At 47.6% G+C, this 23,874-nt stretch overlaps 2 protein-coding genes across 2 annotated transcripts; both read left to right on the top strand.

Annotated features, from left to right (window-relative positions):
• The first annotated feature begins 7,624 nt into the window (after positions 1-7,624).
• On the top strand, positions 7,625-9,907 carry LOC149104401 (uncharacterized). The gene is made up of 2 exons (XM_089298895.1): positions 7,625-8,209; positions 8,848-9,907. The coding sequence occupies exons 1-2, from the start codon at positions 7,625-7,627 to the stop codon at positions 9,817-9,819; spliced, it is 1,557 nt and encodes a 518-aa protein (XP_089155021.1). The 3' UTR covers positions 9,820-9,907.
• Positions 9,908-11,853: 1,946 nt separating this feature from the next.
• On the top strand, positions 11,854-14,063 carry LOC149104400 (uncharacterized protein F54H12.2-like). Its single transcript, XM_089271914.1, has one exon. It carries the CDS (start codon positions 12,328-12,330, stop codon positions 13,708-13,710), a length of 1,383 nt encoding a protein of 460 aa, XP_089128040.1. The 5' UTR covers positions 11,854-12,327; the 3' UTR covers positions 13,711-14,063.
• Positions 14,064-23,874: the final 9,811 nt, after the last annotated feature.

The following is a 23,874-nucleotide window of genomic DNA, read 5'->3' as shown; positions in this document are numbered from 1 at the left end:
AAGGGTTAGTAAAATTTATGGAAATAGGAAATTTTAAAGATTTGATGTTGTTTTAAAATTAGAATTTGAAGTTAGAAATTGGTAGACGTTACACCAAACAGTTGCCCACCAACCCGGGGTGCCCTTTTGTGGGCAATCAACTGTCTGGTGGTGTTCCAAACCCCTTTTTATCCTTTTAATCCCACTTTAAACTTCCTAAAATTTCACTTAAATTCATGTATACCCCCTCCTTAAATTTCTACCGCGATGTTTTTCTGTCTAGGTTCCAGACCCCCATTGACACAATATAAATAGCTTTCCAAAAAAAATTTAACGGCTATACTTTTGAAAATGTATGTTGACTAGCATACGAAACGTCAAGGTCATAAAATGCACGTTTTTAAAAAGTTTGTTACCGCTGTTTGCTTTATGTTTTTAAATTTACGTCCTTTTATCAAGTTTGGCCTGTGAACAGGCTCTAGTCGAGGATGGGACGAAGAGAAAGCGGGAAGAAAGAGGAAAGCAGAGAGAGGAAGGAAGGGAGGCCCCAAAGTCTACCCCATTTCCCCCTCGGCCACTTCATCCTCTGAGCCAGTTCCTTCTCGGCCCATGCAGCCGCGGTCAGACCCTTACTGAGCCGGAGCTGGTTGAGAATGTTCACAGGTTGATAAATACCTAAGTATTCAACTGATACACAGACAAAGAATGTTGATAAATTGCCTCACATACATGTTGTAATGCAAAAACATGAGAAAAGTTAAGGGTGAAAAAGACTATGGTAAAGTCTGCATACGAGCCAAGTGGCGCATCCGGCTGAAGCGTATCTCCGGTTTCTGTAGCATGAAGTGACTAGGAGTATTTCTACTCCCCCCTGGATGGGATGCCAGTCCATCGCAGGGTTACCCCCAGCATTAAGTCTGCCGGTACCCATTTATACACCTGGGTGGAGAGAGGCATTGTGAGAGTAAAGTGTCTTGCCCTAGAACACAACACAATGTCCCCGGCCAGGGCTGGCGGACCTGGACCGCTCGATTCGGCGACGAGTGCACCAACCATGAGGTCACGGCGCCTCCCACTGAAAAAGGCTACAGTGTCTGTCAATTTCTTTTTGCTATAAATATTTTACTGTCAATAGAAAATAAAATTAGGCTCGAACCAACGGAAAAAAACATTGCATACTACTTGTATGGGAGGCGCGCAATGTTATATGTAAACCAAAAACATTTTTGCAGAGCGCGAAATGGCCTGAAAACGAGTTCAGCACTGCAGTGTTACGCAGGACTTGAAGGTAGCGGTTTTCCCTGTAAGCGGGTAGCGTAAGAAATAACAACAGGAGACAAAGGTAAAGTTTTCGTTCTCTTCATTCCTTTATTCACTCTCTTCCTACTCAACAAGATTGCGTGCTCCCTGTGTTACCACCATTGAGTAAATCGCATGTTGTGTACAAATTCAGCTGCCCCGGTTGTCAATCGACGTATATTGGCAAAACAGACAGAACTCCTTTCATCCGAACATACGAACACGCTATCTCTACCAAAGAGAGTGTAATATACAAAGATTTGCGCGCCTGTGAGCTTCAATTTTCATAAGTAACTTGTGATATACCGGATAATAATACTGTCCAGGAGCTCCCGTGTCTGATTATTGACTTCATTAGGAGCCTAGAAGCGTCCACACTACACCGGAGCAATTTAAAATATATCTTTGGTTGAGGAAGTCTCAGCCAGGAAAATCACGTGGTTCTCCTGATCCTATCGTGTTCTAAAAGGTCCGTTTTAAAATGTTTTCCGTCCACACGAAAACTCAAAGCCGGTGTTTTGAAATTTCTCAGGTTTGAAGAGCGTTATTGAAAAGCTCCTTTTGCGTGACGAATTACTCTGGACCGTAGGCCTAACCGTAGAAATAAAGCTGTATGCGTTTTTAAATTCCTCCGGCGTAGTGTGGACGGAGTCTGGAGCGAACCACAGTAGTATAGGACGCTTGTGTGGGCGGTAGCCAATCAGAAGGCCGTGCATATCATTAAAAAAGGCTCTCGACCAATCAGATTGCAGGATTTGCTAATTTGCATAAACAAGATGGCGCCTATTTATAAAAAACAGGGCGCCCGTGACGTCACATAGGTCGCGCATGCGCAGAGAAGGTCACGTGCATGTCCAAATAGGGCGCTAGCCAATGCCTGAAATCGAGGTTCGTATAGGGGTTATAAAAAGGGGTTTGCGGGAGTATCGAGTGAGTATTGTTTTTGTGGATCGACAAGAATGAGGTTGCCAACAAGGGATATCAAGGCGAAGGTGGAGAGTGTTGCTGAAGAGGTGTTGCCGCACGACAAAGACTTTGCAGAGAGAGCGTTGAATGCAGTTCATGAGGGTATTCTTGGAAGGATAATGAGTACCGCGATTTCTGACGCCATGGATGTTGTCCTGAAGAAAGAAGTGACGAAGCTGGCGGATGAGGCGATGAGGTTCCGAAGAATGCTGTCTGATAAGATGCTTGCGGACGCGTCAAGATCGTTTAATGACCCTGTGTGTTTGGAGAATTTGCCGGATGGATTTTTGGCAGGATGGAAGGAGTGGAGGGGCGATGCTGCCAATAGAGAAGAGTTGGCGTACCAAGCATTTGTGAAGGAAATTTCACCACGACAACCCACAGAGTGAAAAACATTTTTTTTAATAAAGATCCTTTAACGAGAGAATATACATGGTTTGTTGTGTGATATTTTTCATCATGCCTAGGGCTTGCACGTCATGGGTTCCTAGGTGCACGAGGGATAGCATCATGGTCTGTGGTGCGATAAATTCTCCGTGAAGGCCTGAGGATGATTCGAACACGCGTCCGAAGGGCCATATGTCTGAGAGGTCTTTTCTCAGGTACCACGGGTAGGGAAAATGTTGGTCTAGGAAGAGGAGCATGACATCTTCGCCTGGGTGTGGTTCATCTAATTTGATTTTACAGGCCAGGGGTCTCTAGGGAAAAAAATAAAAATTTTTAAGGGCCACGACTCAATTTTTAACCGTTTTAGACCATCGAAGCGCTTACCTCTTTAGGACTTGGTTTTGGGGATGTCATCGTGAGGTTCACCGAAATTCACGGTTTTGCAATGAGGGCAGTGTGTTGGCGAGTGGCGTGATCTACAGGTTCCGTGATAGAATTGGTCGCAACAAATGCTCACAAAGTAGTCGTTGATACTGTGATTAGGGGTGAATCCTTCCTTACACCATAGACACTTTGGGTTAGCGAATGACATGAGTCTGAAAAAATGGAACAACAACAACATTTTTTATTGGACACGACTTGATTTTACATAGTGGGACGTGTGCAAGATCCTAGTGACCTGCGCCCTTTTATTTACAAGAACGATTTAACATGATTGACACGTGACAGGGCCTCAGCATAGTGGTTTCCCAGGAAGACGGGTTGGTAACGGTTAGTTTCCGTGTCGATGTACATGCCATAGATGGCCCCGCAACAGGTTTTCCATACGCACCCTAGTCCCCAGGCTTCTCTCAACTGTCCCTTGACGGGGCGTATTGATTTGTCGTGGGTCCCATTTCTACCCAATTCGAGGATTGGTTTGCGGCAGCATGGTCTTTTTTGTTTGCATACGTAGCAATGGTCGTGTTCCATGTCTGAAAAAATATTTTCATAATAATTGTCTGTATACGTTTCGTACCCAGTCTACATGAATCACTAGATCATTTATGTCGTCCTCGTCGGCGACCGTCATACTCTCTTCGAGGAATAAAAGATCGACTGCGTCCAGAGCCACCCCGATGAAACCTAAAAGGTTTTCTAGGTCCCTGTACAAAGGGGTCTCTTCTTCATCCTTCATCCACTCACTCACTCGATTTCTCAAGGTGTTTAACTCGTAATTACAACGCTCTAACGCTTCCATTACTCACTTGGGACGTTGAGAAGATACAGCAACGTGACGGTCCAGAGTCTTCTATAATGGGCTCCCATACAAGTTGAATGACTTGGAGTGAACGGTCCGACTCGCTCGTTTTATACGTACTGCAGGATAGTGTCCAGTCTACGACCGGGGGGCGTGGTTGGGGGATACCCCTATCCCCTGGGTCTACTCATACCACGTGACTTCTACTTGAGCTGTGATTGGTTGGTGTGTGACTTCATAAAGCGGATCGACCTCGTTGGCGCATCACTCTGAGTTTTTGAGCGTCGCTATGGCCCTTAGAGAGATTGGTCTGCAAAACCACGTGCCGAGAAAACCTGATGTGACCTACGATGAGGCGATCTATATGATGGACGAGGCATGGACACGCTTTTACGAAGCGATGGATTTCCCGATCCGAGATTTGTTGTCGGGCCGTCGGTGGTTTATCCGTTTTAGGGACTCAAGTCAGCTCGAGGTGATGTTGCACCAGATCCTGTGCTTCGTGGACGAACAGCGTGAGAATTGGACACGTAGCAGACGCCAATATCGCGTTGCAGAGAAAGTGTTTGGCAGAACTTTGTTTAATGCCATCAAGTGTATTCGTAAGAACCTTGTTTGGAACCAGACAGTGAAGCCGCCTGTGGACAGGATCACGTTTCACCGAATGATGTTGTGCTACGGTTTCGAACCGTTTCAGTCTACGTGGACTCGAAAACAAAAGAAGACGGCGAAACGCTATGTCAATGTCATTAACTTTTATTACAGCACGTTTAACCAATGTAATCAAGTGACAATGAGATCTATGATAGATGCAAATGATAGTTTACCTAATGTGTAGAAAAAAATAAAAAACGGAGTGTTTTTTAAAAAACTGTGTCTGTGTTAAAATGGGCGGGGCGAGGTTTCGATCCTCGGACCTCTGGGTTATGAGCCCAACGCGCTTCCACTGCGCTACCCTGCCATTCTTAGTTGGGGTTCTGTCCATGAATCAGTATGTCTTGGGCTATCCCGCGTGGGTATTCGTTGATCCATTGAAAGAACTTGCAATTACGCTTGGGACACTTGAGATAGAGCCTGTCTGGGTTGGACTTGGAGTGGGAGGTGGCTAAGACCAGTGACTTGTTGCATAGACATCGGAAACGGGCTGGGTCGATGTTCCTGTAGCAGGGGTGGGTCTGTTCTTCGACGCGTTTTATGTATGCACCCACACCTTCATTAACACCACAGGTCACATAACACTTGGTGTAGAATCGTTCAGAGGGACATCGGTAATACTCAAACCAGGTACCCCCTTCTTTGGTTTTCACACACCCGTATTTCATGGGTACCATACATCGTGGGCAGATGGGAACTTGGGGGGTCATTTGGTTCAGGAACTGATCGGGGTCGAATTCCTCCAGCACTTGGACTTCGGTTGATTCTCCTCGGTGATCCACTTCAGACGGTAGTTCTATGAGGTTGTCTTTCTTGAACCTATCGAGTCCCAGGGGTTCCAGGACTTGCACGGTTCGAGGAGGTGAGTCACTGATCACGGTCAGGCATCCACCTTGAATGGCAGGTAGCTTTTCATTGTCTATATGATGAAATATAGAGTTAGTATCCCATCAAGGTGTTTTCTCTTAGCATGGTTTCTAGGATATGTCTGGTTTTTCGAATGTTTTTGAGTGTCAGTCTTTGCCTTCGCTGGGCATGGTTACTTTTCATTTGTCGTTTGACTTCTTGGCGTTGGATGGAAAAGGCGCTCAAGGGTTCCGAGAAGCCTTTGAGAGGGACGGTGGTCCAACTGACCGAGTCCGGGGTGATCTCTTTGAGGAGGACGCGTTCTTTGAAACGGAGTCTGGCACGAGGTTTTTTAAATAACCATCTATCTAAAGTGGATTGTAGTTTACCTTCTCTTTCCACTCTCTTGGGTAAGTGAAGTTCCAGTTTCTTTTTGGACATTTTTTTCTTTTTCTTGACGGGTTCTGTGTGTGAATCCATGACTTCTGTTGAAGAGTGACTCGTGTCGGAATACGCGGTTCGACTTTATAGTAAATTTGGTGACCCAATCAGAGTCGTGTCATGTGATTGTATTCATTTCGATTGGTTTAAAAAATGAGCGCGTGATCCGTGAAAGTACGCGTACTGAGTGAATGTGGAGGTGACGCGCGCGGGGTATAAAAGGAGCACGCACGACACAGTGAAATCATTCGAGGTGATGAATCCTAGGATTTTGGATGAGAGAGACTTGCAAGAGATCATTGAAGATCTGAGAGAGCAGCTGAATAGAGCTTATGCTGTAGTGGATTCAGTCGAAACAGAAGGCAAAAAATACCCTTTACACGCTAGGATAATTGATTTGGAGATACGTCTTGTCTCTCCTTTGTACTATAGGCTCCAGAGGCACTTGATTGACTGGGGTGTGCGTGATTGCTATCCTCATTTGTCTGGCTTGGAGATCACGAAGCGAGCGGATCGAGAAGGAAAGAAGTTTAACGAGTTTGTCTGAGTGGTGTCAAGAATGAATTACTATAGCAACTCGAACCAGATTTGTGATCTCGTGTATCAGATATTGGATCAGAAGGTACACACGTTAAGAGATCTCGATGCCATTCAGGATGTCAGAGTGGACATGTACATTTTTGACAATCTCTTCGAACCGTTAGGTCAAATACCCGATAGCCTGTGGTCTTTTGAGCTCTTGATGAGACGTCGTCCTGACTGGGGTGGTACGATTTTGGAGATGATGAAGAAGAACGAACACGTGTTTTTGTTCTGTGGTGAGTGGTGTCGCGTGATGTACAGAAGTGGTAGCGGGCAATTCAAATTCGTTCCTTGTCGTGATCCCATCGTGGACGCTGAGCGTGTCTGTTTGATCGCCACGAATCACATCACGTTCAGGATGAGTGAGGCCATCCGTGATCTGTTTGAACCCTTACGTTTTTCTCGCGACCTATCACGACGGGTGTTGGAGTCAGACGAGAGTCCCAGGGTGGCTGAGTTACTGACTTTCAGAAAGGGAGATTACAGGGAAACGTGTCTGAAGTTGGAAGAGTTGATCTACGATCTCATGCATCAGCGTAATCTGTGGAAGGATCGGTTTTTCTTTAGTGCCATTGAAGCCGATGAGGATGACCTGTGTGGTGAGTGTAAGGAGAGTATGCGACAAGCATTCTATGTGAAGGGGAACGAGGTTGAAGCCCTGAAGTGGAGACCCGGTAAAGGGGAATGTTGCTGGAAAAATTGTAGATATTATGCTATGGATACCTACGAGGAAGACTGTGATAATGAGTACGGACGAGATCTTAAGATCAAGGAACACGTTGATTCAGATTCAGACTAGGTATTTTTTGCCTTCTTTTTTCTTGTTATCCAATCAGAGTCGATTTTTATGTAAGAACCAATCACGACGTTTTTTGTACCTATAAGAAAGTGTGAATAAAAGAATTGGGTTCAAATCATCATGTCTCATGCTTTGAGTTGGTTTATCTCGAGAATGTGCACGACCCTAACCGATCGATGGTGTTGGACGACCTTGTGTTACAAGTGCGCTAGTGTCTATGCACGATACGGTCAGGGTGAACCCATTCCTTACGATTTAAGCGATTCGCCCTTGGAGGTGTTTGACTATACCGACGTCGAAACCAACGTGATGCGTTTTGTCGTTTATATCTTGTGGTTGAAACGCCAGCCCGATTCATTTAAGAAGTATCTCGAGGTACGTGAGCAACGTTTCGAGTTGTGGAGACGGTGCGTGTACAAACTTTATAGACTATGAAGAAAAGTCAAAAGAAGAAGAAGCAAAAGCCGCTTTCGACCGGAACGTTACTGGGACGGTATAGGGATCCTTCCAGACCCGGTAGTCTGGGTGGTCTGACGCGATTCGCTAAGGCCAATAAGATCTCGGTACCCCGTGCAAGAGAGGTCCTGCAGCGTGATTTGGGGTACACGTTGCACAAACCCAGACGTCGTCGGTTTCCCACAGCCCCGGTGGTGGTGTTCGGTATCGACGAGCAGTGGACGGCAGACCTGATCGAGGTGGGCAACATTGCCAGGTACAATCGAGGGTACCGTTATCTCTTGACGGTCGTGGACGTGTTTTCCAAGCATGCATGGGTCCAGCCCTTGAAGAGCAAGACGGGTAAAGCGGTGACGGAGGGCATGGCTAAGATCTTGAAAGGAGATAGAAAACCCCTCAATCTTCAGACGGACGACGGGAAGGAATTCTACAATAAGACGTTTCAGGATTTGATGAAGCAGAAAGGCATTCATCATTTTTCGACTCGGGGGGATACGAAAGCCAGCGTGGTGGAACGGTTCAATCGGACCCTGAAAGAACGTTTATACCGGTACTTCACCGTGAAGAATACGTTGAAGTTTGTACCCGTGTTACAAGATCTAGTCCGAGGGTACAATCGATCGTATCATCGCAGTATCAAGATGGCTCCCAATCAAGTGACTTTAGCCAATAGCGATGACGTATGGGAGACTCTTTACGGAAAGAAAAAGGGTAAAACATCGAGACGACCGACACTCAACGTCGGGGATCGTGTGAGATTGAACAAGAAGTTCCGTCAGTTCAAGAAAGGGTATTTACCCGGTTGGACCGAGGAGGTGTTTGTGATACGCCGAGTGCGTCCTGGGAAGGTCACCACGTACAAGGTGGAAGAATGGGACGGCACTGCGGTCGAGGGCACGTTTTACGTGCAGGATTTGCAAAAGGTGAACGTGAAAGACGACGATTTGTTCCGCATCGAGAAGATCGTCAAACGAAAAGGGGATAAAGTCTTGGTGCGCTGGAAAGGTTGGCCAGTCAAGTACGACAGTTGGGTGGATAAAAAAGGCTTGTACGTGACCCAAAAGCCCAAGACTAAGAAACAATGAGAGACTTTTACGTGCAGTTGATGAGCAATGCTAGCACCAGTGAGTTTCCTGACAACAAGGCCAACAGTTTCAAGAATCGTCTGCCGAACCCGCTCCTGTTTGAGTCCGACAAGGAGTGGAAAGTGGGTTTGAGTAGTGTTTCTTATCCGCCTCCACCCCCTCGACGTTTCCAACAGCTACCTCACCGACCCCACCTCTTCGAAGACGACGACAAACTTTTGGAATTTAAATGGAGTATGGAATCACAAACACTGAGTTCAGACGGTAAATGGTATCCTAATCCCTACCGTAACACCTTTACCATCCGTGGGTCAGATCTTCACGAGGACCGAGTCAAAGTCACGAGTGGGAAATCGCTCATTCGATACTTGGTGGGTCGTTACCAAGATCGTCTGACACACTTCATGGAAAATGAAAAAGAAACTCTACGCACTGCCGACGGGAAGAAGTACTACGCGGTGTTTCGTTGGGAAGGGGACACATTAATCATCGACAATACGGATACCTTCCTCGATGAAACTCCAGGTAACACGGTACTATTGCGTCCGAAAATATGGTTTGGTCCTGAATTGGTCAAGAAACTCAAGTGGGTGGAAAAGCCTGGACTATCCGATTACAGATTGGGTCATCACGTGATTAAACTCTTCAAGGACGATGTGGTACCCCCTTTCAAACTCGATTGGAAAGATCAACTCAACGTGCAATCCACGAATTTTTGGAACATCACGAACGATGGGTCCTTACAGCTCAGTCCCTATTGCAATTGGCGCATTGAATATCTGGACGAGCTCTACGATGAGCACTATGGGGGTGACGTCCAAGTCAGTCATAGTATTCGCTCACCCATGTACTTGTATTCGAATGTAGGACGCAGCACGATCACGGGGAATCGCGTGACGGATCTCTTGAGAGAAGTCCCTCACGACCCTGACAAGGTGACGTTCGAACCCGCCCACATACAATATAAACCCGTACGAAGCAACGTGATGGATATATTGGAGGTGCAATTGGCCGAGAACGATGGAACACTGGTGGATTTTACATCGGGTGTGACCTCGGTGACATTACACTTTAAGGATGGTTGAGTCTCCCAGTGAACTTTACGTGCAGTTGATGAGCAATGCCAGCACGAAAGAGTTTCCTGACAACAAGGCCAACAGTTTCAAGAACCGTCTGCCGAACCCGTTACAGTTGAGAGAACAGGGATGGAAAGTGGGTGTCAGCGACCTCTCGTTTCCGTCTGCGGTGCGTAAGATGGACTATGAAGATAATATTCTGTTTCAATTCTGGTGGTTGGTGCTGTTAAATCCTCGACACAACCTCTACACAGAAGAAACGATCCGGATTAAAGAAGGTGATTTGGACTTCACACCTAGTACCGGTACCGAGTTCATGAACATTATAAGAGATCGATACATGATGGGTTTGAGGGATCAAACGGTGCACGGCCTGCAAATGTTCAAGAAAAAGAGCAATGCCAACGATCCCACCGAATTGCTGTACACGGTCATGCGTCGGGCCGAGAATGGAGAATGCGTCATCGACAACTCGAGAACGTGCACCACTCTCAAGATCAATGATAATGCTAGGTATCCACAGATGTCCATCGGCATGGAATTGGCCAAGAAGATGAAATGGATCAAGCTTGGAACGTTGAAAAACGGACAACCTGGTTACGTCATGGGACCCAACTTGAGAAAAGAATTTCCCACCGAGGTCGTACCCAATGCCACGGACTTGGTCGTGGCCACGAATAATGGGGACGAGATTTTTTACAGGATCGACTCGAGAGCCTTACATTTGAGTTGTTTCATCAATTGGGTGTTCACGAACCTGGATCGTAGTTACGAAGAGGCGTTCTGTAGGAACCGTCGTTCCTTGTTCGTGTATTCGAATGTGGGACAGAGCATGGTGACGGGAAATCAAGTCACGGATCTGTTGAAACAAGTTCATTACGATACGAACGTCGTCGACTTTCAACCGAGACACATCCTATATCTACCGGTGCGATCGTCCGTCTTTGACATTGTTGAGGTGCAAGTATCTGAGGACGACGGAAAACTGGTGGACTTTGCATCGGGCGTGACCACGATCACGCTGCATTTCAAGAAAGGATGAGTTTTTACGTCAGCTTACCCAGTCACAGCAGTAAGGGAGAGTTTCCTAAAAACGTGGCGAACAATTTCAAGATCAGGTTGCCTAATCCCATACGCCTGGAGGGACTAGGATGGAAAGTGGGGATGAGCAGCATCACCTTGCCGGATGATCAAGTGACGCTTTTTTCCTTGTCGCCGACTGATCCTGACGATAAAAAAGTCACCTTGGCCGCTTACGTGTGGCGACGCCTATTCGGTAGCGGACATAATCTGGGAGCCACCCGATTCGATACGGAGGCTCTCAAAGAGGTGTTCCAAAACGTGGATGGAGTTGGATTCATGAAATCCATGATCGCCTATTTCCAGAGACAACGCATCTTCGCGGACAATGGACCCAAATTAGGTGCCAAATATGTCACGTCTGATGGGAAGAGAACCTACGTAGACTTCAAGTGGGAAGGCAATGAATTGGTCACACACAATGAGGATACCTTACGACCCATCACAGACGTGCCTGCATTACAATTCAATGTCGACCTGGCTATTAAAATGGGATGGCTCGTTAAGAATGGACGTACGTACGAACTGGGACCTAACTTGCAGATCGAATTCTTCAAAGATGAAATTCCAGACATTGGCATCGTCGGGGACTTACACGATTCGGATGGATTACCTGCTTTTTGGGTAGTCGAAACAGAATCATCGGGTGACAGTTTTTTGAAACTCAGCATCTATTGCGATTGGCGTTTTCTGAACCTGAACAAGGCGTTCGAAGCCGTGGTGGGGAGCACTTCGCGTCCCCTGTTTATGTACTCCGACGTGGGAGGCAGTAGCGTGGTGGGGAATCAAGTCACGGATTTACTGAGAGAGGTCAACTTGATTCGAAAAGGTGAAGGTACTCAGTATTTCGAACCTTACCACATTCAATATATTCCCGTGCGCAAAGACGTCCTCGACATTATAGAGGTGCAAGTGGCTGAGACAAGTGGTAAACTAGTGAAGTTTGGTAGCGGCAATACGATCGTGACGTTACACTTCAAGAAATCATGATCGGTGGAGCCCTAGTACGATTTCAGCCCGATAAAATCAAGCAATCTGGAGACGGATTCGGACCCATCTGGAGAGAAGCCAAGAAACGAGGTCCTACCATTCTAAGAGACGTTTTGAGCGAGGCGGCCATGGAGGGGGTGAAAGGTTTAAATGCGGGCGGCAAAGGAAGAAAGCCCAATTGGAGAGGAGGACTCGCAGGGGTCAAGAGAGGAGCGACCCGAGCCGTGAAACGTAAAGCGACGCAAGAGATCCAACGTGCGTTGTCCAAAAGAGTGAGAAAAGACCTCTTTGGAATATGATTCCCATCTACTCGAGGCGCGTGAGACGTATCCCTGGAGGGGTACGTACGTATAAAGGTGGTTCGATCCTCCGCGCACGCTCAAAACTTCCAAACTATCGTTGGGTAAAGTCCGCGGTGAGAAGGAAACGACGACGACGTAGACGACGATGACGGACATGGTGGCTCATGCCAGGTCGGCGGGGGTTCGTAACCCTCGCCTGAACATGTTCAGTGTCCCTCCCACGGATCTGAGTATGGCGTCTCGCCGTGTGGTGAGAATCAATCCGTTCAATACGGGCATCAACCCGGTAACGTTTCAAGTCGACCCTCAGGAAGACTTTATCGACTTGAACGAGAGTTTCTTTGAAGTGGAATGGGGCGTCAAGAAAAGTGACGCTTCGAATCTGCTGGCTGCGGATGTACTGGGTCTCGCCAACAATATTGCCAACACCCTCTTCAAACAGATCAACGTGAGATTGAATGGGACTCTCATCAGCCCACAGACCGATACTTACCACTACAAAGCCTACCTAGAAGCGCTATTGAACTACGACCGAGACGACGGTGAAACGATCCTGGCACCCAATGGGTGGTACAATTGTCTCGGCGTACCCGACGACGGAGATGCAGATCAATTGACTGCCAATAAGCTAAATCCAGCTCACAATGATTACAAAGCGCTACCACAAGATCTCAAGAACTTGGTCGATGCACGAGTCCAGTTCCTCGGTGGAAAGAGAGTGACTCTGAGGTTCAAACCTTACCTGGAAGTGTTTCATCTCAGCAAGTTAATGGTACCCGGCGTGCAGATCCAGATAGACATGTACTTCAATGACCCCGCTCTGTGGACCATCCGATGGGGTGGTGCCACTTCTCTGAGACTGACCGAACCCGACGTGAATGTGAGATTATTCCTGTCTCAAGTGAGAGTGACTCCCTCGGTGTACCGAGAAGTCATGTCTAACATGAAAAGTGGAAGAGTGGTCACTTACCCCACGGTCAGAGGAGAAATTCGTACTTACTCTCATCCCAGCGACGATCGTCATTTCGAGTGCAACAATCCTTTCCACAATCAGCTACCTAATCGGTTAGTAGTAGTGATGTTGAAACAAGCTGCCTTCAATGGAACCATCACGGAGAGTCCGTTCAATTTTGGAAGATTCAATATCTCCTCCATCAAACAATTGGTGAGAGGTGAAGAATACCCCTACGAGACCTTGGAGCTCGATCACGATGGGGACGAAAAAGATCAGAGAGGCTACTACAGATTCCTCCAAGCCTCGGGAGCGTTGTGTCGTGGAAAAGGAAACATGGTAAGAAAAGTGGACTGGGGTCACGGCAAGAGAAGCAACCTGTTTGTATTTGACAACACAGCCAACGGATGTTTGGACAGTCCAGTGTTGAACCCCAAGCAGTCAGGCGAGCTGCGTGTGATGATTGATTTTGGAGCCAACCCGGGAGAAAACCTGACCGTCTTGTTATACGCCGAATTCGAGAACTTGCTGGAAGTCAACGAGAACCGAGTGGTCACCTACGACGTGTATCAATGAGAGAGAAGAAAAAATGGAGAAAGTAGCCTTGAATAATTTACAATTGGATCATTTGGCACGAACGAATCCGTCTCTACGCTGTGTCTTTTACGGGACGGTCCCTTGCGATCGTCTTCCCAGGACATTGCCTCAAGAAGGACCGACCGCTTACATCGTGAACACGGACCCTCACGACAAACCGGGCATGCATTGGATCGCTTTGTGGGCCTACAAGGACAAGTGCGAGATCCTGGACAGTTACGGTCTGCCGTTGGACGCGTACGGAACCGTCCAACCTCTCCAAGCGTGGTTGGACCGTCATTTCAAGTACCATATTTACAACGGCAAGAGTTTACAGTCCCTGTTCAGTCAGAGTTGCGGTGACTACGCCTTGATGTTCCTGATCGACCGAGCCGAAGGTCGTGACATGAACTCGTTCTTGAGTCGTTTTAAGAAAAACGAGTTTGTAGAGAACGATCGTAAAGTAGGACAGATGTTGAAACGTTTGATTGTGGACGAGTTGACCTGGCGCAAGATTTGTAAAACCCAGTGTCACCAGGACACGTGCGGTTCCTTTAGAGGAGTGCGTCATTTGTTAAAGTAAGCTGTTTGAAAATAAAAGCGTTCAAAAAGAGGTTGTGTGGTCGTAATGAATAAAAGGGTGCGGTTTAAACCAAAATTGTTCATTATGGAGTTCCCTACAAAACAAGACTCACTTCATGGATCTTAAGTTTAGAGGGCATAGATATTTGGACGACGTGATAGCCAATTTAGAAAAACGCTACGGAAAACCTGGTAAAAAAACGCCTCAACCGAGTACTTTCAACATGGTCCGAAAAAAACAACCACGACCCGCAAGAAGAGTCGCTCTTCAACCTGCTCCAAGGGGTGTCCTTGACACCGGTGAATTACCCGCGACTGTGACCCCGCGTAGTAAACGCAAGAGAGCCACGCCATCAAAGCCTATGCTTTCCGAGAAAGAAGATAGGAAAAGAAGAATGAAAAAGAGGCATTGGTACGAAGACAAGTTTGGAGACTTGAGAAAATTCGCCAAGAAACCTAGAAAAAAGAGATCGGCGCCAGCCAAGACTCAAAAAAGATCCGCTGCCCAGAGGGCCATGGTCAAGAGGCGTGCCAAGAAAAAAACCATCTGTTTTAATCGTAAGGTCACCCTATTGGGTCTTTTGAAACGCATCCCTGCCGTCAAGACCCCCTTGTCCAAGTTGTTCAGATAAAACACCGAGCGTCTCGAGACACTAGACCATTTTTCGAGATCATGGAACGACGCAAAGCGTTTCAATTTCACACTCCGTCGAGTTTGTTGATAGCAGGTCCGTCAGGCTGCGGCAAGACAGTGTTCACCACCAAACTGCTCTTGGAGAACGGCGACTTGTTCCGAGAGCCGCCCAAGAGTATTCATTACTGCTACGGCTCGTGGCAAGAGGGTTTCCAAAAGCTCAAGAAGGGCGGGGTCAAGTTTCACGAAGGCATCCCCGACAGCGACCAGTTACCCCGATGGTTTCCTGGAGGTGGTGTGTTGGTCCTGGACGATCTGATGGACGAGGGTGGCAACGACAAGCGCGTGTTGGATCTCTTCACCAAACACTCGCATCATCGGAACATCACGGTGATTTACTTGTGTCAGGATCTATTTCCCAACGGAAAATTCGCCAAGACCATTTCCAGAAATGCGCATTACATCGCGGCCTTCAAGAACCCTCGGGATCAGTTGGGGATACGAAATTTACTTTTGCAATCGTTTCCCACGCAATGGCAGGAGGTGTTGGACACGTTTCGAAAGGTCACGGATCGCCCTTACGGTTACATGCTATTGGATCTTCATCCCGCCAGTCAGGACGATCAACGCGTCATCAGCCGAGTGTTAAAAGACGAGGGATTCGTACGATGCCATCAGTTTACATCATGTTGAGGAGCGAGGTCGAGTGGTCACGCTGAGAAGAAGATAGCAAGAGAAAGTAGAGATGAGCTCTATCGACAGTGACGAGTTCAACCTTTCGGCTCTGGACGATTATTCGCCTTTGGGGTCAGGGTTTCGAACGAGTACTCCCGTTCCTTCACCGCGATCGGAACTGTCGACACCACCCCTGCCCAATGTCTCGCGAGTCGGAGTAGGCACTGCGGGCGCGTCACAGACCAACGTCCCTGCGGGTGTCGGTAGCGCTCTCACAGGACCCTCGCGCTCCAACGTCACAGTGGGTGTCGGTTCAACCCGAATAACAGACGCCACACCATTGGCAAGACCTACCCGAGGAGGGAAACGACCTAGACGCGTCCCGCGTCAAAACACGCCGACGTCGTCCAGTGATGCTGGGAGCCGCAGAAGAAGTAGTGCCAGTGGGAGCGGCGGTAGAGGTAGAGGCAGAGGTAGAGGCAGAGGCAGAGGTGGAGGAGGCGGAGGTGGAGGCGGAGGTTCAAGTAGTAGCGGTGACGACTCCACACCTCCTTCTCGAGGGGGTCGAAGAAGAAGGCGAGGAGACCGTACTCTCAACCAAGCCGAGATGCAACAACAACTGGAAGAGATTTTGCAACAACAACAACAAACGGCCGCAGGTCGTCGCATTGCGGGTATCACGACCACCAACACGATCACGACCACCTATAAAAACGGACAACGTCCTACCGTGACACGCAATTCGACCAGTGTACGTAACTGAGAACAACCATGAGAAGAGGTAGAAATAAAAGGAGAAAGCAGGTGGGTGGTGCTATTACAAGTGCCCTGTCAACGTTAGCACCGGTCAGTAAAGGTGCTGCCTTGGCATTGGCTAAAGCATTGGGTAAACGCGCAGCGAGAACAGGAATCCGAGTTGGAAGGGCCGCTGCCCTTGGTGCGGCCAGTGCAGCTGCGAGTCGAGGGGTACGACGCCTGTGGAGACGTAAGAAAAAACGACGCCCTCGACGATGAAAAAAAGTATCCGCACTTCGGTCTGTCTATTGGATGAACCTTTCACCACCGTGGTGGAGTTGGACTCGCTGAAACGTTTGGACGGGTTGTATGCCTTCTATCACAAGTATTGGTGGTGTCGAAGACAGATGTTTGATCATCACAAATTGTGTAACGCCATTCTCAACGGACTGTCCTTACTGTGTGTAGCCGCGAGTATCGTCTTGGGATCCGTGTGGAAAGACGGGTACGCAGCGATTGGATTGACGGCTTTTGCCACCTTACTGAAAGGGTGGAACGATTTCAAGAAGTATTCGTTCAAGATGGACATGTCCAAGTTCGCCTACACGACCTACGAAAAGACGCTGACCGAACTGAGAAACTACGCGATGGTGGGTGTGGATGAATTGGATGGGTTTTTGACCAAGATGCAAACGTTGGACGACGTGGTGACGGATTTCACACCTCCTACGTTCGACCGATACGTTCTAGACTACGACACACGATTTCATCACGTGCCGCTATAAAAGTGACACGTGATAGACGCTTGTACCTCATAACATCATGTACGTAGGTCGTAGAAGAACGCTGAAAAGGAGGAGTAAGAAGATGATGATGGGTAATAAGATGATGATGATGAGGGGTAAGAAGAGGAAGATGACGCGTAAGAGACAGAAGGGTGGTATTTTTCCCTTAGCCGCTCTCATACCCGCTCTGATAGCCGGAGGTAAAGCGGTGGCGTTGGGTGCAGCGTCAGGAGCGGCCGGTTACGGTGCCAAGAAAGCACTCGAAGCCGCTACGCGAAGACGATAAAAGAGATTGTACAATCCGTCGTACACCTCACTCGTCACCATGACAGCCCGAAGGAGGAAGAGACGAAGAATGAGACAGAAAGGGGGTGATTTGACGAGTATGATGAAAAATAAACCAAAGCCCAAGAAAAGACGTAAACAGAGGGGTGGAGCACTGGCACGACGCAAACGTCGCTTGGTAGACAAGATCGCCGAAGGAGCCAGTATGTTCTTATCGGGACCCTCACCTACCTTTGTTACGGCGGCATTGAAATTAGCGGGTCAAGCAGCAAAAGGAATCAGAGACAATGTGGTGACCTTCAGACGTAGATGAAAGCGATAAAAGGAGTACGTCGATCCAATCGTATGCATAAGTCCACGATGGAGCGGTTACAACGACAACGCCGTTTCTTGACGGACATCCTGAAAGAAGCCAATCGAAAAAAACGTCAACGGATGTTGCAATTCGCAGACAAAGATCAGATCAACGCCATCAGCGAGATGGTTTTCAATTTGCTGAAAAAGAGGATACCCATCGACGCCACGACTTATGGGAAACTGAAAAGACATAAAAAGGTTTTGCGCGAAGTGGGTAGACGCAAAAACTCCCTGAAGCGTCGAAGAGAGCGTCTCTTGAGTCAAAACGGTGCGGGGTTCTGGAGCGGATTACGCGGTTGTTTCAAAGCATGTTGTGTACGGTGAAAGGACGTAGTGAAGACGGTTACCCTTTGGAAGGGATCGACGTCGTACCCAATTTTCCGCCGAGAGAAGACGAGACCATTCCTAAGCTCGTGCAGCTGTTGCAAGATGCCAATCGACGCGAAGCCCGATGGAAAGACTCGTCCGAGTACTGGGGTAGAAAGTACCACGCCCTGTATCAAGAGTACATGGCTTTAAAATTCGATGACTTTTGCCAAACCTGTCAAACGAAACGAGATACCACGCCGCCCGGTGGGTGCATCGAGTTATGCAGTGAGTGCGGTAAAGGCAAGCAAACCGTTCAAAGTCTCAAACTCGAGTTGGAAAAGAAAGACGAATCCATACGGTACTGGCAAGACTGTTACGAGACGGCCTTGAGAGAATTGTCCGAGTTTCCTGATACGTCCCTGAGTCAGAAGGTATGAACGAAGTCATGATGGTACCCGTTCAAGATTTCAATCGATTGCAAGATTATTACAAGGGTCAGATTACAGAGAATGCCTTGTTGGACAAAGCGGGTCGTTTGGCCGCCGAACAACATATCATCTTGAAAGACAAGCGTATTCCTGACAGCATTGCCGTCAAGATGGCCAAACCCATCGCCTCCGAAGAAAGTAAACTGGTGAAACGCATACGGACGGGTAAAAGCGGTCCTATCTCGTACCAAGGAACGGCACAACCCGAAGGCATGGTCGACACCCCCGTAGAAAATCTGTTGAAACAGATCCTCAAGGGAGCCAACAAAGAACAAGCACCCCCCGTGATCATCAAACAAGAACCCCTTGACACGACAGGTCTTAAAAAGGAGCTGAAAACGCCCAAACCTACCATTCAATCCAAACCCCGCAAGAGTTTAAAAGGGAGTGTGAAAAAGGCAGCCCTTTCTGCAGGAAGAAAGCAGTTACTGAGTTCACTCGGTATTGAAGACGACGACGACGGTGGTTACAGTCCCAAAGGCAAGGCAAAGAAGTATAAGAAGGCCAAGAAGACAGAGGCAGAAAAGTTACGAGAAGGGTGGGAAGATTGGGACGCCCCGATAAGACGTAGACTGAGATATGACTCGGATTAAGAAGAAAAAAGCACCTCCTATGAGACGACGACGACGTCAACGAGGGTACGGGATCGACATTCAAAAATGGTTGGGCAAGACTGGAATCGAGTTTCATTGGCCCGGTTATCAGTACATGGGACCTGGTACCAAACTGAAGAAACGTCTAGCACGCGGAGACCCCGGGATCAATCGTCTGGACAAACTGGCCAAACAACACGACATTGACTATTCCAGGGCCAAGAACTTACAGGACAAATGGAAAGCCGACACCAAGATGATCAAAGCCATCGACAAATTACCCGGACGTAAAACCATGACAGAACGCGTTGTTAAGAAAATCATGCAAGCCAAGAAACGTTTGAAATTGTAAACTTTAATTGTAAGTTACACTCTTTGTTGTCATCATTAAAAGAAAAGTTACACTCTTTGTTGTTGTTGCTGTTGTTTTTTTCAAGACTCACACGTCATACCATCGTGGTACAGACTATCAGAGACATGGGAGGTCACAAACAGTCGTTCGACACTTATTTGGTCCACGTACGCGGTCGAAGATATGAATAACAACCGAAACCTAAGTCTGGGTATGAAATTGTACACTCTATAAGGGGTGTTGAAATAAAACATGCGATACACTTCCATGCGTATGTGATCGAACGCAGTCACGTTGAATGGCATGAACACGGTGCCGTGAATGTACAGGGAGCTTCGACCCTCTGAGTTCAACACAAAGTTCTCCAACTCGCGATAGTAGTGGAACCACACCGTGACCGGAATGGGAAATCGCAAGTGATTCCACGAACGCGTCAATGAATTGTGCGTCTCAAAGGGTCTTCCCGTGTCTCTGAAATGCAAAAGGTCCTCACGAATTCTTTGACGTTGTGCATACACTATAAAAAAGAAAAAACAGTGTCAGTTCCATAGTCCGTCCTCGTTGTAAAGCGATGGTCCTCCAGGAAAGGGTAATACGCATAGATGTTGAATCACAATATTACTTAGTCCTTCCACGCGTCTAAAGAAGAGTCTGAACCTTAGAATTCGAATCAAGTTAAACGTGGAGTAAGGAGTGTTAAATATGAATAGACGGTACAAAACATTCCTGATCTCTCGTGTCGGTTCTACGGGTAGACGCACGCATCCGTGCACGTGCATGGTTTCATTCGTAAACAGAGTCACGAAATTTTCCAACATGTCATAATAACGTTGCCAAATGTCGGGGTCGACGCCATACGGCAATTCATCCCACATATACGACCCCTCGTGATGACAGCGTCTAGGTCTATCCTGATCACAATATCGAGTCAACTCTCGCCTAAATCTAGCTAAGCCATTCGCACCTGACGGTAACACGAACGGATCGATATCATCATCATCATCCTCGAGTTCCTCATCGGTTTCCAGCACGATCTCAGTCTGATCATCCTCGATCACGCGTCGGCAGTTGCCGCAGGTTCGCACTTGTCTTCTCATCTCCTGGTAGCAACGTCGGTGCATGAAGACATGGCAGCATGGAGTGTGTTGACATAGCGTCAAGGAACCGATGTCGATATCTCTCTGACAAATGAAGCAAACTTGTTGAATAAGCGCTTCTTCGGGTGCCAGACCTCGAAGTCGACGACTGCGTCTAGGTTCAACCGACATGTCCGAAAACTGAAATGCATTGACCCCCGCTTTTTAAACAAGTCATCCACCTATCGCAGCTCAAGTAGAAGTCACGTGGTATGAGTAGACCCAGGGGATAGGGGGTATCCCCCCAACCACGCCCCCCGGTCGTAGACTGGACACTATCTTACCGTTACTATAAAACGAGCGGACCGACCCGTTCACGGCACTCTGAGTGTCTTCACTTGTATTGAGCGCTGAATCATGACTGAGATCACTGACGAGGAGATGAACCAACACATGGATCAACATGAAGAAGCAGTGAGTATCTATATAACGTGCACCCTATGTGATAAAGTTATCCTTAGAACCGAAACCTGCGCTCGTACCAAGTGTTGTCGTTACTACACACATTACGATTGCTACGTCCAAGCACTAGACGATCAGTTGGTGAACAAGGGAGTGCTCAAAGAAAAGTTGTACTGCGAGATCTGTCACACGCCTTGTTATCTAAGCACGGTCGTAGCTTCCTTAGACAACTGAGACTCACTTCATCACCTTCTTTTCATAGAGTTACTGGGATTGGCTACCTCCTGAAATCCAGTCATACATCCTTCACCTCAGAGAGGTCCAGTATCTCTTAGATATACGCAAACGTGATATGTGGAAAGCCCTGCGCAACGAGATACATGCCTTCGCAAATGTACGCGCAGCCTGGGGGCTAGGTCCAATCAAAGTCAAGCTAGAAACATGTCTGCTAAAGCATTGTCCCAAAGGGAAAGTTCCAGGAATGAAAAATAAGCACATGGTCGTGTACGGATTCTACACACACGAACACAACGCAACACAACACACATACGAAGTATTTCTAGGGTACGGACTTAATCATGCCTATTACAGAATCGACGATGTTAAAAGACTTTTACAATTGTAGAGCCGCTGGGATATGCTTCCTCCAGAACTACAAGATTACATCATGCACCTAACCAGGAATCAAATGCTACTCGAGCGTAGAAGAAACAAAAAGTTACGTGTTCTCAAGGAAATAGTACAATACGGCAAACTGAAAGAACAATGGGGTCTAGGACACATTAAGATTGTACGTGTTCTATGTGATGCAGGATGTTGCATAAAAAAGAAAAAAGAAGACAGATTCAGAGATACTAAAATAATGGGCTGTTACATTGACATTTACGACAAACCTAAAGAAACGTATTTAGGTTACGATATAAAGGGTGCCAAGAGACGCGTCCCCATAGAAAAAACTTGGTGCTATCCTACCTTTTATCAAATACAACACGCGGACCATTACGAATTATAAGTAGTCAATTTTTTTATTACAGAGTCACTGGGATAAGTTACCAGAAGAAATAAAGTGTTACGTGATTGACTTAGCAACCTGGCAGTGCATACGCGATCGAAGGAACAATAAACAACTGAGTCTACTTCACAGAATAATCTTAGATTATGGCGAACTGAAACGACAATGGGGTTACGGACACATAGAAATACGCAAGAGGAAATGTCATCTAAGTGTTTGTAGAGCGTTGTACGGGCATAGCCCTTATCACGTAGCTTACTATGGACATTATGTCGACATTCGTCAAGAGAAAAAGAGACTCTATTTAGGATGTAGTCTTAGAAACGCATTAAATCATGTATCTAACAAAAAATCGAAGTTAGACACTCATTTGCTCATGTATCATAATTGGTTACCTTAAAAAATAAAAAAGCGATGTTGGTGACATTTTTTCGTCTCCTTACTGTCTTCACAGAACATACGGACCCACGACGAAGCCTTCCCATTCGACGACGACGATGAATGGATATTTGATCCAGCTCTCGACCCCGTGATGATCCAAACAGGAGGTGGTGCAAGCCCACCCCTAGAATTTGAATTGAGACCCATAGGTGCACGACGTAACTGGAGAAACGTCCTCAACAAACAACGATTCGAAGCCACGCTCAAACAAAACAGAGACTTGACTCGCGATGACAATCTAGGCCAAGAATTGACTCGTGCCCTTCAACGATCCATCGAGCAACAAATCGCTCAGGATCCTACCCTGACACCCAACTCCACGGTCCATTTCACCATGCAGTCCCGTGCCTTCACGCACGCCTTTCAATCCACCACCTTCACCGTGCGAGAATTCGAAGAAGGGAGTGAAAGACTAGCCACTTATCTCCAGTCTCTCGCGGCCAAACTGAACTCCAACGAAGAATTCACCCCCGACGACACGTTTACCATGGAAACCACTTTCATACGTACCCCGGGTCGTGGCAGCGGGAACGGAAAACGATACAGGCCGAGTTGCGCCGCCGTGCGGGGAATCGTCAAACGGTCACGCGTGACCATCCGAAACAAAGACACTCTCTGCTGCGCCCGAGCCATCGTCACCATGAAAGCCCTGGTAGACGCCGACATGAATACGCGTGACCAAGATTACCACAATCTCAAACAGGGTTATCCTGTCCAAGAGCGATTGGCCAAAGACCTCCACCGTCGAGCCAACGTTCCCGAAGGACCCTGTGGCATTCCCGAACTGCAACAATTTCAAAAAGCGTTACCTGGCTACCAGCTCAAAGTCATGTCCATCGACCCACCCCACATGATCATCTACGCGGGACCCGAACCCTCGGATAAGATCATTCGTCTCATCAAAGAAGACGATCACTACGACGGATGCAATTCGTTTAAGGGATTCCTCGGCAAATCCTACTTCTGCGACGAATGCAATCTAGGGTACGATCACGACGACTTTCGTCATCATCCCTGCCTCGGTCAATGGTGCCCCGCCTGCAAACGAAAGGACTGTCCCGATTTCATCGAGAAAAAACGACCCCTAGCACGCGGAAAGTTTCCCGAACCCACCTCCATCTGTCAATCGTGTCACAGACAATTCTTCGGTGACCGATGCTACAATGACCACTTGCAACGACGTAGCTCGAACATCCCCTCCATATGCGACACTTACAAAAAGTGCGAGAAGTGTTGTCACGTCTACGAGCTTAAACCCAAGAACAAGCGAGGAGGGCGTCCCCGTGGTCACAAGTGCGGATGGGGCGAATGCCGCATCTGTGAAAAACAAGTCTATCTGGAGACGCACCGTTGTTACATCCAACGCATCCCCGAAGAC

Source organism: Orbicella faveolata, unplaced genomic scaffold (assembly GCF_042242905.1).
Source record: "Orbicella faveolata isolate gen_17 unplaced genomic scaffold, um_ofav_v1 contig_34, whole genome shotgun sequence".
Taxonomy (NCBI): domain Eukaryota; kingdom Metazoa; phylum Cnidaria; class Anthozoa; order Scleractinia; family Merulinidae; genus Orbicella; species Orbicella faveolata.
The sequence above is the reverse complement of the archived record's forward strand: the minus strand, read 5'-3'. Positions and strand labels throughout refer to the sequence as shown.

Bases quoted from the DNA above. Each gene is read 5' to 3' on its own strand.
- LOC149104401 (XM_089298895.1), top strand. From the start codon at position 7,625: ATGAAGAAAAGTCAAAAGAAGAAGAAGCAAAAGCCGCTTTCGACCGGA. The intron at 8,210-8,847 runs GTGAAGAATACG...GAGTCCGACAAG, and splicing joins GTTTATACCGGTACTTCACC to GAGTGGAAAGTGGGTTTGAG.
- LOC149104400 (XM_089271914.1), top strand. From the start codon at position 12,328: ATGACGGACATGGTGGCTCATGCCAGGTCGGCGGGGGTTCGTAACCCT.